Source organism: Magallana gigas, chromosome 3 (genome assembly GCF_963853765.1).
Source record: "Magallana gigas chromosome 3, xbMagGiga1.1, whole genome shotgun sequence".
Taxonomy (NCBI): Eukaryota; Metazoa; Mollusca; class Bivalvia; order Ostreida; family Ostreidae; genus Magallana; species Magallana gigas.
Window position 1 is genome coordinate 7,146,266 of NC_088855.1, and position 13,489 is coordinate 7,159,754.

Sequence of the window (13,489 nt, forward strand, 5' to 3'; positions counted from 1 at the left end):
TATGGCACCATAAAGTCAGGAAAGTCAAGTCGGTACCGTTATATAGAACTTTGGAAAGCATTTCTGATACATGATATTTTAATGGTGTGTTGTCCTTTCTCTAATAGTAATTTACACTATTGTCAGACACACTATTTGTCAGCTTTTAGGTCTAAAGGAAAAGGAGGGTATCATTACGTAGTGTACTTTAAATGTTTTAAAATGTATTGAGCCATTATAACCCAATTTTGTCTCTATAGTTCAGAACAAGTGAAATGGGATTATTAATTCAATACCCTTTTGTTCTCTGCTGCAGGGTAGTGAAAATTAGGGATCTGCAATATAAAACACTTGAATATTAAATAAAATAAATTTCCCTTAGAAATATATTGTTTAAGTTTTCAATATTGCACCTATAATCAATCATTAATTCAATATTTCTGTAGATGCCAGCATCAGGCTTTTAACATGTGGACAGTAATAATGAGATATCTGTAGTAATTTGATTCTTATTACAAAACACACTATGAAAAAATATCAGACAAATCATTAATCAGTCTATTGCATTTCCCTGCACAGAGTCTTTAACTATTACTTGTATGGCATCCATCTTGGAGAACTTCTGAAAACTTATACTGTGGAATCATTAGAATTCGTGGTTGCCCAATTTTCGTGGTTTTCGTGGGTAGCCCCCCCGCCACGAATTTACGTCCTCCACAAAAACAAGTTTTGAAAGAGTTATTAAAACTGAAAACTAACACATCCATGAAATTACATCCCCATGAATAAACATAAAAATGAACAATCCACGAAAATTGGCCCCCACGAATTTAAATGATTCCACAGTAGCTGTTTACAACCCTCATGAAAGAAATTTCCTGAAAATTTCCTTAAATTCACTGAAATATATCTGAATCATATCTGAAAAATTGCTTACTACCATTTTGTGCCTCTGAACCAGTTCTGAACACATTTCAGCAATATTGCTGAACTGTCTGAAAAATCTGAATTGTTCTGAATTTGTCTGAAAAATCTGAACTGCTTTGAAAATTGCTGAAACAGTCTGAACTCTATCTGTATTAAGACAACTTGTTATCAGCTTTGAGGACAGATAATTTACCTGGTACTTTAAATGAGTAATATTGAACATAATTGAATTTAACATACTGGTAGGCAATAATTTAGTTCAAAGAAAGTGAGAAAAAAATAGACTAAGGATTCACTATTACTTTACATTGATACATATAATTCAACACATGTGGAATAAGTAAGCTGATAATTATAGAAGCCGGGCCATTAATAGAACCTATTTCAGAATAGTTTAAATAAGATAAAACAGATTCTCAAATTGGTGAAAAAAAATGTTATTTTCTGATAGTAAATTTAATCAGTTAAAACATGATGAATCCATGAAAAAGTGCTGGTAGAAAAGGCAAGAACATTACTTGATAATGTTGTTAGTGACGCCACACCAAATGAAGTGCGTTTAAGTTTTGATTAATTTTGTACAACTAATCTCTGTATCTGCAGATTTACATAAAAGTTTGAACCTGATGTAAAGTTTAAAATGTCATGCATTTCAAATTGGGACCAAATTGGACATCAAGTGAAACTTATTTTTGTTAATATTAAGACAAACAAAAGCCAAGATATGGCCACAGTTACAGTTCAGTTTATCATTTGATAGAAAAAGAGACAGACTAAAAAACTATTATCCTGCTGAGCAATGTGGCCCATGGGCCTCTTGTTAGTATCTTGAAACAATGAGTTACAACTTCCAAATTCTTAAATGCTCACTGAGGGTCTGAAATTGGTAATACATGTATCATCTTGTAAGGCATTGGAAAAAAGAGCTTGATTTTATGAGATGCCAGGGGTTTAATTCTGTGGTGAGACCAAGAGAGAAGTTAGAATTTGTTTTTGCCCATTAGACATGGCTATCATGTCAGCAGTAAATTTCTACACTGAACCACAGATTTGCATTTAGATAGAAATCCTGCAACAGGAGATCTGAACGAAAATAAACAAAATGGATTCACTTTCTTTAATAGTTTCTCTATTAGGAATAGATCATTTTTTACTGTGTTTGTCTTGTATGTGCGAAAAAAAAGATAACTGCAAAGTTAAATAATAAAATTGATCAGGCAATTACAAAAATAAGAACAGTTTATCTTTTATGGTAACTCCATTTTTAAATTTAAAGATGAACTATGGAAATAAATAAATTTATGTTAATGTTTTCTCTGTTTACGTATTCAAGGTGAAGCAGATAATGGAGGAAGCTGTCACCAGGAAGTTTGTCCATGAAGAGAGTAGCAGCATTACCTCCCTTTGTGGTGAGTTTTACCTCCCATTATACCCTCACCCCCTGTGATTAGTCAGTGATAATTTTGTGCTGACCAGTTCTACTTATCATTAACCTCCCTTTGTGGTGAGTTTGTAATACCTCCCTGTGTGGTGAGTTTGTAATACATCACTTTGTTGTGAGTTTGTATAACATCACATTGTGGTGAGTTTGTAATACATTCCTATGTGGTGAGTTTGTATATTACATCACTTTGTGGTGGGTTTGCATTACATCATTTTATGGTGAGTTTGTAATATCTCCCTTTGTGGTGAGTTTGTATTGCATCACTTTGTGTTACATCACTGTGGTGGGTTTGTATTACATCATTTTGTAGTGAGTTTGTAATACATCCCTTTGTGGTGAGTGGCAGCTCTCTGTTGTGGTGTTTTTATATCATCTATTTTGTGGTGATTTTTTTTTTCTATGGTACATTCCATTCTGGTGAGATTTTATTATTTCCCCTTGTTATTTATAATTTATGATTTTGACAGATCTCAAATGATATTTGCCTCCATTTTATTTAAAGATACTGACCATTTACTTAATCTTTCTGGTAATGTTCCTGGCCCCAGAGTCACTGTCCCCCAAAAATCAACCATCCATATTTCTGTGATAAAAACCTATTAATTTTCTGTCGTAAAGGCAACAATTTTTGTGTTTTGCCGCAGCAATGACTTCCGCTCCAAACAGAAGAGGTTAGCTCTCTGTCACATGGAGGAAATGCTTCTGACATTCAAGTACCAATTAAGATGTTGGCCATAAGATGCCCTGTAATGATAAAGAAGCTTCTAATGGCGGCATACATTTATTAAATGTCCTATTTGTTTAACAGATTTCCTTATCTGACAGAATTATAGATTTTTGGTAAGATGTCCTCTTTCCTGATATTTAAATGAAAATGGACTATCAATGTTCTTGTCAGTTTCTTTTTCATTTTTGGAACACTCAACTAATGTCATATTTTTGCTGAACAGATATTTCACATAGCCTCCAAAATGAAAGAAATTTGCACAATTATAAACTTAATTTGACAATAATATGTGTAATATATAAAATATATATTTATAAATGTACTATCAAATTAATCAAAAAGTGTCTTTCTTTTTTGCAAGTACATTGCATTTGTCATTAGGAATTACTCAAGAAATATATATACATGTAATAAATGTTTGTAACCAAGACGACTAAACCACTTAGCATTGATAGCCACCATTTAAAGATCTGTGGGAAATAATGGAACATTGTGAACAGGGTACAGATGTACATAGGTTCATCCAAAGACTTAAGAGGGCTCATGGCCATTTTTAGACTCTATTGATCTCCTTTCGAAAGGAGAGCACTGTATAAAAATATTGGAAAACACCCAAATTTAAGAGATAAAATAATTCAATCTTTCCTTTTGTAAATAATAGTTTATAGCTTAACAAATTATATCCTAACATTTTAGGTTCGGATGGTTATTTAATTTGTTGACCATCCAGCCTCCTTATAAAGAGAGCTGGATCATGTGTTTGGCCGTTTCTACACTATATTTATCTCCTTTAAAAGAAGAGCTCTGTAAATAGTGCATATAGTGGGAAATTATTTGTATTTCAATGTTTAATTATTTGGAATTTTCTTACTTAAAGAAAAAGTTGATGGTGAAAAAAATCATATCTGTATATTCTAAGGTAGATCTGTAATTTGTTGACTGTCCAGCCTCGTTAAGCTCTGTGTCCTCTCTCCCCTACAGGAGCAGTAGAAGCTTGTCTCCTTCATGGCCTGAGGAAGCGAGCTCTTGGTCTCTTCAAGCTCAGTTCAACCACTGCCCTGCTACAGAAGGTGTCCAAAAGTTGTGAAGCAGCCTCCATCGTCCTCCGATCCCTCAACAATGTGGAGAACAACTTCGAAGCCAACAGGTATTAAACTTTTGTCAGCCTCTGTACATGTCCATGTAAGTGTATCTGACAGCTACAGACAGAAAGGGAAATTCGTTTGATCTGATTAGTTAAACATTGGTTAAATGATGCTCTTTTGTTGACCATTGTGACTGGCTGTGGTGTATTGTTATCTTGCTTTAAAAGTACTTATGCTAGAAATCCAGACTATTCAGTTTATTAACAGTTTGAAGTGAAATGAATTTAAGATACTCAAAGGACACATTTATGTGAAAGAAGAAGAAATAGAATTAATCACTGCATCTTTTGTTGTAAACAAGGAATTCCCCTGGCACTTCAGCAATAGAATATAAAACAAATTGCAAATCTTGTATCATCTGGAGAAATCCAGTTCTTATTGTACCTAAATGAGGCATTGTGTATATTAAACATCAAATGATTATTTGAAATGGGAAATCAGAATGTGTTGTTTGTAATACATGTATATGGAGTGTTGATTGAGATTCTTTGGTGACTCAACAGTCTTTGAAGCGATTCATGTTCAGCATTAGCTGGAACTGACACATCAATTTTCTGTCAGGGTTTTTCTCCTTGCAAAAAATATCAATCAATTAATGTGCAGGAAATTTTCAGGCAAATTTCACATGATAATTTGTGAATGTTCTTACGATCGAAACTGGATGAAAAATAAGACCTGTACATCAATATTACCATGGTCGTGTTGATTCAGTCAACGGGAGTCAAGTTATTCCAATTAATTACTACTATATCAAACAGGAAAAGTTTGGGGGGAATGTGAGTTAAGGAGTCTTCTGGCTTTGCATTCTATTATGTTTAACAATAAAAATTTGGGATATTTCTTGAATGAAATTTTTTAGTTTTTACCTCACATATTTTTTTCAACATAGTTACAGCTGAAATTTAACATGTACCATTAATATATTCATATACAGGAAGATTTGATGAAAGTACGTGTCTGATTTTAAATTTACAAATATTGACTGGGGTTGAGTGCAACATTGATTATATTAGCCCACGTGGAACGAAATATTGCCCAACGCGAAGCAGAGGGAAATATTTTCGTTCCAAGGGGGCTAATATAATCAATGTTGCCCAAAAACACAGTCAACATTTGTTTTGTTATATGAAGAAAACCAGAATTTAAGAAAGTAATTGAAAACAGATTGCCGTAATTTTCTCAGCTCAACAAAGAATTCACAAATTTAATTTTGTGCAAAGTTCATTTCCAAAATATCCTCGGCATCAAACAGTCACTGGTGATATACCACCGCCCGTAAGAATTAAGTTACAGATGTTCTATCTGATTTTACTTCGCAGTAAATCGTAATTCCTTATAATCTGTTCCGTCACATTGTGCGTCCGTAGTTTACTTGCCTTGACTGATTGCCTATTAATCGACACCTTGTTTTGGAGCGCAAAGAATTATTTATGTTACTGTTTACGAATCAACAATTCAAAAGCAATGAATTGAAATAAAGGAAATATTGTTCCTAGCCAGTCAATATTAAAAAAAATAATGACCGGGCAATATTTTGATGAGCTAATATTACAATTTTTGACTATTCATCTATATAGAGTTATAAAGTGAGAATTTACTACTGAATATAACAAATAAATTTATTGACCCATCCCATTTGAACTTCATTAATTATAAATACATACACATTAAGATATTATTAATATGATTAAATTACCGGTATGTATAAACATCTAATCCAATAATTATAATAAACTGAATTGATATTTAATTCAACATCAAATGAAACATCAAATGAGACACAGATCTGTGTCTTCATTTACAAGTTTGAACATTAATTTCCTTTTTTTTTAACCAGACTAGAAAAATCTTCACTAAGATAGTTAATGTTTTTTTTCGCAGGCACTGTTACATTAGGAAATTTAATGCGACTGACAGTCATCGCACATTTTCCCTTTTGTTTCGATCATGACAGTAAACAAATTCAGCTTTATCATATGATGATTGTATTCCAAAAGATTTGATGCTTTAAGAACAAATTCGGATTTTTATTTTTTTATTTTATTAACTTAATAACGAGTAGGTGACAAAGAAAATTAATCGGTGATGGGTATGATTCACTGATAGTCAAGTACTCGAGTACTCGTTGACATTCCTAGATAAAAGACAACATTTGTATGGATTGATTGCAGAGTATGAAAGTGTAAGGAAAAAAACCCCCGTTGTACTCTTCACTTTGAATGTATTCAAAACTAGATTGCAGTAGCCTCACAGACAGTAGCAAAGTCTTGTTGACTGTACCAGGTGTGTTCTTTGAAAATTGTTCTTGACCCTTACATAGGGTTCTATTCATAACTGAGCCATTTGTCGAACATCATGGAGAGTGTCAAAAGTAGATACCGAGGCAGTCACCTTTATTTTTTAAATGTGTAGGTTCTTTATATGATTTTGAAGTTTTTGAAGACTTATGATGTTGAAATGAAGCTCAAGATACTTTTATTAGATTCCTAATCAATTGCAAGGAATTACTTTTTGCTTAAAACTGCCAAATCATCCCTTAGCAGAATTTCAAGTTTTGTTAATATTTAACAGGCAATTACAAACTAAATAAATAATAACAAAGTTTCAGCACACACCATTATGTTTTCTCTGGATTTGATGCAAAATGGTCGCATTTAGGACTTAAAAAATAAAATAAAGAATCTTTATTATACAAATTAAAAAATACAATTACAAAAATGATTTTGGTCTCAAAGAATCGGTGACAGACTGACTCTCAGTGTAGGTGTAAATTGTAAATATCGCTTATCATTACAGGAAGAGTGTGGATAGCAACAAGAACCAGACCAAGCAGAAGTCAGGCAAGGCCGGTCTGCCCCGGTACCTGTGGATCCGTCTGGCCATCTTTGAGAAGCAGCTCCACCGTATTCTGGACTACCTAGTGCAAAACTACAGGTAAATTCCTAGTGCAAAACTACAGGTAAATTCCTAGTGCAAAACTACAGGTAAATTCCTAGTGCAAAACTACAGGTAAATTCCTAGTGCAAAACTACAGGTTAAATCCTAGTGTAAAACTGCAGGTATAGTACCAGTGTATAACTACAAGTTTAGTACTAGGGTACATGTATAACTACAGTTGAACTTCAATATCTCGAACACTGATATCTCAAATACAATGGATATATCGAAGTGATTTGTAAGTCCCAACCACTTATTTTTTAAGTATTTTACCCTCGATATCCCAAATACCTGGTACTTGGATATTTTGTAGTTTTTAAATAGTCCCATCTAGTTCAAGATAACAAACTTTGACTGTACTAATAAAGTACTAATGCAGTAAAGTCCTACTGCAGAGCTTCAGTAAGGTTCTAATTCAGGATAACCTAAAGGGTATCATACTGTCTGGTAAATTCTTTAAGCGAGGAAACAAAGTATAAATGTACTGAGCATTTGGTGATATGTAACACATATTTCACTAAAACAGAATTAAAGTGAAGTGTCAAAATGAGTGATTTGATATGTTAAAATGGTAATTCATTATATCCAAGTTAATAATACAGTTTTAAGATCAGGGGAATGAAACCGTCTTGGCTCTAAGTTTGAGTTTGTTATATATGCATGTTTCCGGTAAATGTGTTTTACTGTAGTATTCAACATGGACAAGATACTAAATGTATTGATAAAATTGATTTGTGCATCAACGTATAACTTCAGATAAAGCACCCAAATTCCAACAAAAGATTAGATTGATAGTATTGGTTAATAAACATTATTTTTATTAGTTTACATTTAATTCAATAAATGCTTTCACTTGAATCTGGGCTTTTAAAAATGCATGATTTGAAATTAAGATTACATAACATTCCCTGATATTCAACACTTTGCTCTGCTTTGATTTGAGATTACACTCACTGCCTCCCCAGAATTGTAAACATAAATATCTATTTACATCCCAAACCCTCCCTGGAATACCCCCGCATGTACTCTGCCTTATTCCAATTGTTTATACCCTGAAACTTAATTAGCACTGAATAGCCCCATTTACACTCAAATAGCTCTTCTATTCTATGCAAATTTGGTGTGAAAATGGCTTTGGCTCATGAAATGTCAGAACAATGTGAAATGATGAATTCAGCTTATTTCCAGCTATTTAGAATGGCCAGGATTGAATTAATACACAGATATTGCTGACAAACTAATTCATCCCACCATTTTAGAAACTTGAACATAGTCTTGTCATTATTAATATGGTACATGATAAGTTGAAGGAACAGCTGAGTCCCTTGGGAGAGTACTTTTACCTCCCCACTTCCTGTTCATTTTGGCACCACTCCCTTTTATGACAGTTGTGATGTCTATAACGATTCCAGCTGATGAGTTGATTGCCGATCAATCAAACTCTTGACGTCATGAAAGGGAAGCCAATATAAGTAGGTCATCAATAATATTTAATAATGTGGTAGGGATTTCATTGGGTTGATGTAGGAATCAATGGGAAACAGACATAATGAGGAATATAGGTATTGATGAGAGTGGAACATTAACTAGAGCCGTCTGCTGTTGAATGATGGGTTCTGTGGGAGATATAATCTCATCCTTAACCTTTTAATCTGTATTTAGACAGTGGTCACTCTGTTGACAGCCCCATTACACATGCTCTCACCCTATCTACATTTACTGGTGTAAATCTACCAAGTATATTCAGACCTCAGTTGGATACTGATTACATAAGTTTTTTGACCTGGATTTGCTGCTTTATGGGGCGCCGTTTTAATATTTTTGAGGTATTTTCTGATATCAGATAATGATTTTTTGATATCAAGAATTCGAATTTCTGATATCAGAAAATGATTTTTTGATATCAAAAAATCGATTTTGTGATATCAGAAAATACGATCTATTTTTGATATCAAGAAATCGAATTTGTGATATCATAAAATCATTTTCTGATATCAAAAATTCGATTTCTTGATATCAAGAATTCATTTTTTGATATCAAAAATACTTGTTATTTTCTGATATCAAAAATTCGATTTTCTGATATCAAAAATTCGATTTTTTGATATCAAAAAATAGGTCGTAATTTCTGATATCACAAAATCGATTTTTTGATATCAATAACTGAATTTGTGATATCAAAAAATCTAATTTTTGATATCACAAAATGATTTTATGATATCAGAAATTCAATCTATTTCTTGATATCAAAAAATGCATTTTCTGATATCAAAAATTAAAAAAAATGGCGGTAAAACTTCACATGAAATAATAACTACTCCCTTGACCCGTAAAAAATTGCTGATTTAAAATATCTGAATTGCTTTACGTAAAAAAGATTGTTGGTCATGCATGATTTTTCCTTTTAAAAAAAATTAATGGGTGCTTATTTTGTCATTTTCATTGAAAACACTAACTGTATGCATTGTTTATTGACCGCGTCTTCAGGTAATATGACGTAGCCGTTTCGTCACTGCTTTTAATTTACCTCCTCCAGATGAACCTCGAGTGTTAAAGTGATGAAAGAGGTGCAATAAAGAAATTCAATTTAACATTTACATCGTGTGTATCTTCACGGACTTCGTGGTATATGTAGGCTATAGGCTAAGTTTCTTTGAAAAATGGCGGAGAGGCCTAATGGGGAGCAGGACATGTTGATGAATATTCAACAAGTCATCCTTACTGCTAACCGTTGCTTCGAAAATGGCGATGTTGATTGCACCATCATACTGGCAGAGCTGCGACAATCACAACGTTCTTTAAATCTTGTGTCTACTATAGGAGAAAACAACAAGCGTCAAATAGAAGCGACTATCGCCGCTTTGATTGATCAAATAGAACTAAAGATGGCAAATCATCGACAGGAGAATGCATTTTTTGCGCCTCGTGAAAACGTTTCAGGTACGTATAATATTAATTTAAAAAATGATGAGGCTTTTCTTCATTTTATCATTATTTGCATGTTAATAACCTATAGGCCATGATTGTATTAAATTTAGACAATAGCACCGCCAAGTGGGGCATCCCCTCGCGGCATGAAATAGGCCTACAGTCGGTCTTCCCATAAACTAGAGTTATCGTTACTGAAAGAGTTATCTTCCCCTTATAGCAGGTATGCAGTACTTCGTTATTCTAAGATGAGTAAGCAGTGCGGGAGTTCACATATACGCAATAATTAATGACGACTTTTCTTACAGCAAAAACATTTTCATAATATTTACATTACCAAACAGAAAACATTCAATGGAGAGATAACTCGTGTTACGAACGATAACTCCAGGTTATGAAAACCCCGATAAGTCTTGCACGGCATGCGCGGATTCAGAAAAAATTTCAGAGAGGGGAATGGGGTTAGAGTGATAACTCTCAATGCCAGTGGGGTCCGAAGCCTAATTCAGTAGATTACATTGTAATTTCAATAAACTTTATTTGAATTTTCGCTTGGGGGGGGGGGGGTGAATTCCATACCCGCATCCCCTCTGATCCGCACATGCTTAGGGATAAAAAGTATACACTCTATTAACATGGGGTAGGCTAAATTGGCAAGATAAGTTTATTACAATTTATTTGTTTTTAATCTCATACTTAATATTTATTACAGGTGGAAGTGGAAGATATAAAGTAATTATTCCAAATGAGCAGCTACAAACGCTGTACGATTTAAAATTTACTGCACCACAAATGGCAGAAAAATTTGGTTGCTCGGAACCCCTTATTTATAAAAGACTACAAGAAGCAGGCTTAAAACTCAGGGATCGTTATAGCAACATTCGCGATGCAGATTTAGACGCAAAAGTTAGCGGACTTCAGTCAAAATTTCCAAACGCTGGATCTGTTGTAAGTTACAATACATTTTCATTCCAATACTAAAAAATATTTATGGTTTGCTTGGGATTTAGTAAAGTAACACCCACTCTCCCACTTTAAAAAAATTGTTGTGAAAATTTGTTAAAAACTATGCATTTCCATGTCAAGCCAAATTCAATTCTGACTCTACAAGCATTAATTTTAATTATTGAAATCATTTGAAAATCGAGTTAATTAAGATGAATAACACAGAGGGGAACAAATTTAACAGATAACTTATCAAATTTCACGGGTTTTCCATATTTAAACTGCTCTAGCCCTTAATGCTCACCATTCAAGTAGGAATCAATACTATTAAATTTTGCAATGTTAACCAGTTTTAATTCAATTTAAATTCTTCTCAGATGATGAGTGGTATATTACAATCAAGTGGTGAAAATGTTCAGAGGAAAAGAGTAAGGGAAAGCATAAACAGAACGAGTCCATTTCCTGTTGTACAGAGATTGGCAAAGACTGTGAAACGCAGGAGATATTCCGTTCCAATGAGCAATTCATACTGGCATATAGATGGCCATATGAAGCTGATCAGGTATGTCCATCTGTTTTTCAGCTGCTTTACTTACCATGTAAACTTTAATTAATTGTCCAGTCAAAATGTGTCAAAACTTTGCATGTGGCACATGGATATAAAAATTCTGACAAGTGACAAATACTCCATTTAATAGTAATAGACTTGTTCATTTTATAATCAGATGGGGGATTTCAACACATGGTGGAATCGATGGTTTCAGTCGTCTTGTAGTATTTTTAAAAGCAGACACAGATAACAGAGCATCAACTGTATTGCAACATTTCATCAAAGCCTGTCTTCAGTATGGTGTTCCATCTCGAGTGAGATCAGATCATGGGGGAGAAAATATCATGGTAGCCCTCTTTATGAACCTCATTAATGGGGACCAAAGGCATAGTCATGTCACTGGCAGGTCTGTACACAATATACGAATAGAGAGGTTGTGGAGAGATGTATATATACAGGTTTGCCAGAAGTACCACAACCTCTTCTATGGCATGGAAGATGAAGGACTATTAGATGCGGAAAATGTCTATCACATATTTGCACTTCATAAGATTTATCTACCAGTTATAAATGAGGAGTTGGAAATATTTAGACAAGGGTACAACAAACATAAGCTGTCAACAGAAAATGGTAGAAGTCCAGAACAGCTGTGGACAAGTGGCATTTTGTCTCATATAAATTCAGATGCCACACCAGTACAAAATCTCTTTGGAAGACCTTTGGAAGAAACCTTGGAGGTACAGCTAAGGTATTACGGGCTAAATCCAGAAGATTTTTCAATTTCAGAAGATACTAGTCCATCTCTTTTGTCTGATGAACAATCAAGACTCCTTGATTTGCGTCTTTACGAGGATCTGACACCAAAACAAGCTTATACAAAATGCTTGGATTATTTAACAGAAATAGGGCTTCTGTAAAATTGATGTCTTGCATCAAACAGTTGATCACCCACTTTTTCATGTTTTTAATATCACATAGTTGGCAACATTCTGTATCTTAAAACTTTTTTCTGTGGTTGTACATACACAGTTTAAGGTTTTGCGTCATAGCCAATGAACAAATAGATTCATTAAACTTGAATATGATTTTAAAATTGTCTCTGTATTAATGTATCATTTGATTGGCCTTAAGAGTCAATGCTACAGGGTGATTAAAACAACAGGGATTTAATTTCAAATTAATAGAAGAGAAGAAATTGACCTTTAAAGCATTGAAAAAAAAGAGGCAGCAAATCCTTGGAAATGGGAAAAAACACTTGTTAGATGCATAATTATTTACTAAATACATAATGCAAAAGGAGGAAAAATATCCTTTTATGTGAATTCTGGTTTTAAAAATGATTAAAATGCAAAGAAAACAATTACTTTTCATTTCAATAAAATTTTTACTTTTTTATCTTATTTAAGTAATAGTTACATTATATTAAGTTAATTTTACGTGATTAAGAGGGCAGAGGGAGCAAAGCGACCGAGCACCTTCTTAATCGCGTAAATTTTACTTAATATGATCAAACTTACTTAGAACATATCCCACTTTTTCATTGGCTGATCAAAAGTTTTGTACCAATCAAATATCACCTCCCTTAAGTTTTCAAAGTTGTCAGTTAAAATGTGACGTCCCTGCGAACTTTGAGAAATTCTTGACAATTAATAGAATAATTAACGATTGCTGATTGGGTGAAAAAGTGGGTTATGTTCTAAAAGAGGTTATTATGATGGGCATTTTGTTCATAAAGTAATGATTATCATATTTAAAAGGGGTTATTATAATGAGCATTTGTTCATAAAGTAATGATTTAATTAATTCAATACACTATAGTATCATCTACATTTGAGGGGTATGCATGGGTCCAGGTAATATTTCTGTAATATTACAATAACTGTAGTGAATTTGAAATTTGAAGTTCA

At 33.4% G+C, this 13,489-nt stretch overlaps 2 protein-coding genes across 5 annotated transcripts in view; both read left to right on the forward strand.

Annotated features, from left to right (window-relative positions):
- Positions 1 to 13,489, forward strand: part of LOC105319307 (small G protein signaling modulator 1) — a 53,454-nt gene that overhangs the window by 5,718 nt on the left and 34,247 nt on the right. For all 4 annotated transcript variants that reach the window (XM_066078287.1, XM_066078289.1, XM_066078286.1 and 1 more), the window contains exons 3-5: positions 2,240 to 2,315; positions 4,059 to 4,224; positions 7,019 to 7,156. In XM_066078287.1, the coding sequence (XP_065934359.1) occupies positions 2,240 to 2,315; positions 4,059 to 4,224; positions 7,019 to 7,156 (380 nt within the window). The remainder of the gene's footprint in view (positions 1 to 2,239; positions 2,316 to 4,058; positions 4,225 to 7,018; positions 7,157 to 13,489) is intronic.
- On the forward strand, positions 9,664 to 12,842 carry LOC136273578 (uncharacterized). The gene is made up of 4 exons (XM_066078305.1): positions 9,664 to 10,099; positions 10,800 to 11,035; positions 11,410 to 11,594; positions 11,758 to 12,842. Exons 1-4 carry the CDS (start codon positions 9,820 to 9,822, stop codon positions 12,497 to 12,499), a joined length of 1,443 nt encoding a protein of 480 aa, XP_065934377.1. The 5' UTR covers positions 9,664 to 9,819; the 3' UTR covers positions 12,500 to 12,842.

Bases quoted from the DNA above. Each gene is read 5' to 3' on its own strand.
- LOC136273578 (XM_066078305.1), top strand. From the start codon at position 9,820: ATGGCGGAGAGGCCTAATGGGGAGCAGGACATGTTGATGAATATTCAA. The intron at 11,036-11,409 runs GTAAGTTACAAT...AATTCTTCTCAG, and splicing joins TTCCAAACGCTGGATCTGTT to ATGATGAGTGGTATATTACA. The intron at 11,595-11,757 runs GTATGTCCATCT...TTTTATAATCAG, and splicing joins GGCCATATGAAGCTGATCAG to ATGGGGGATTTCAACACATG.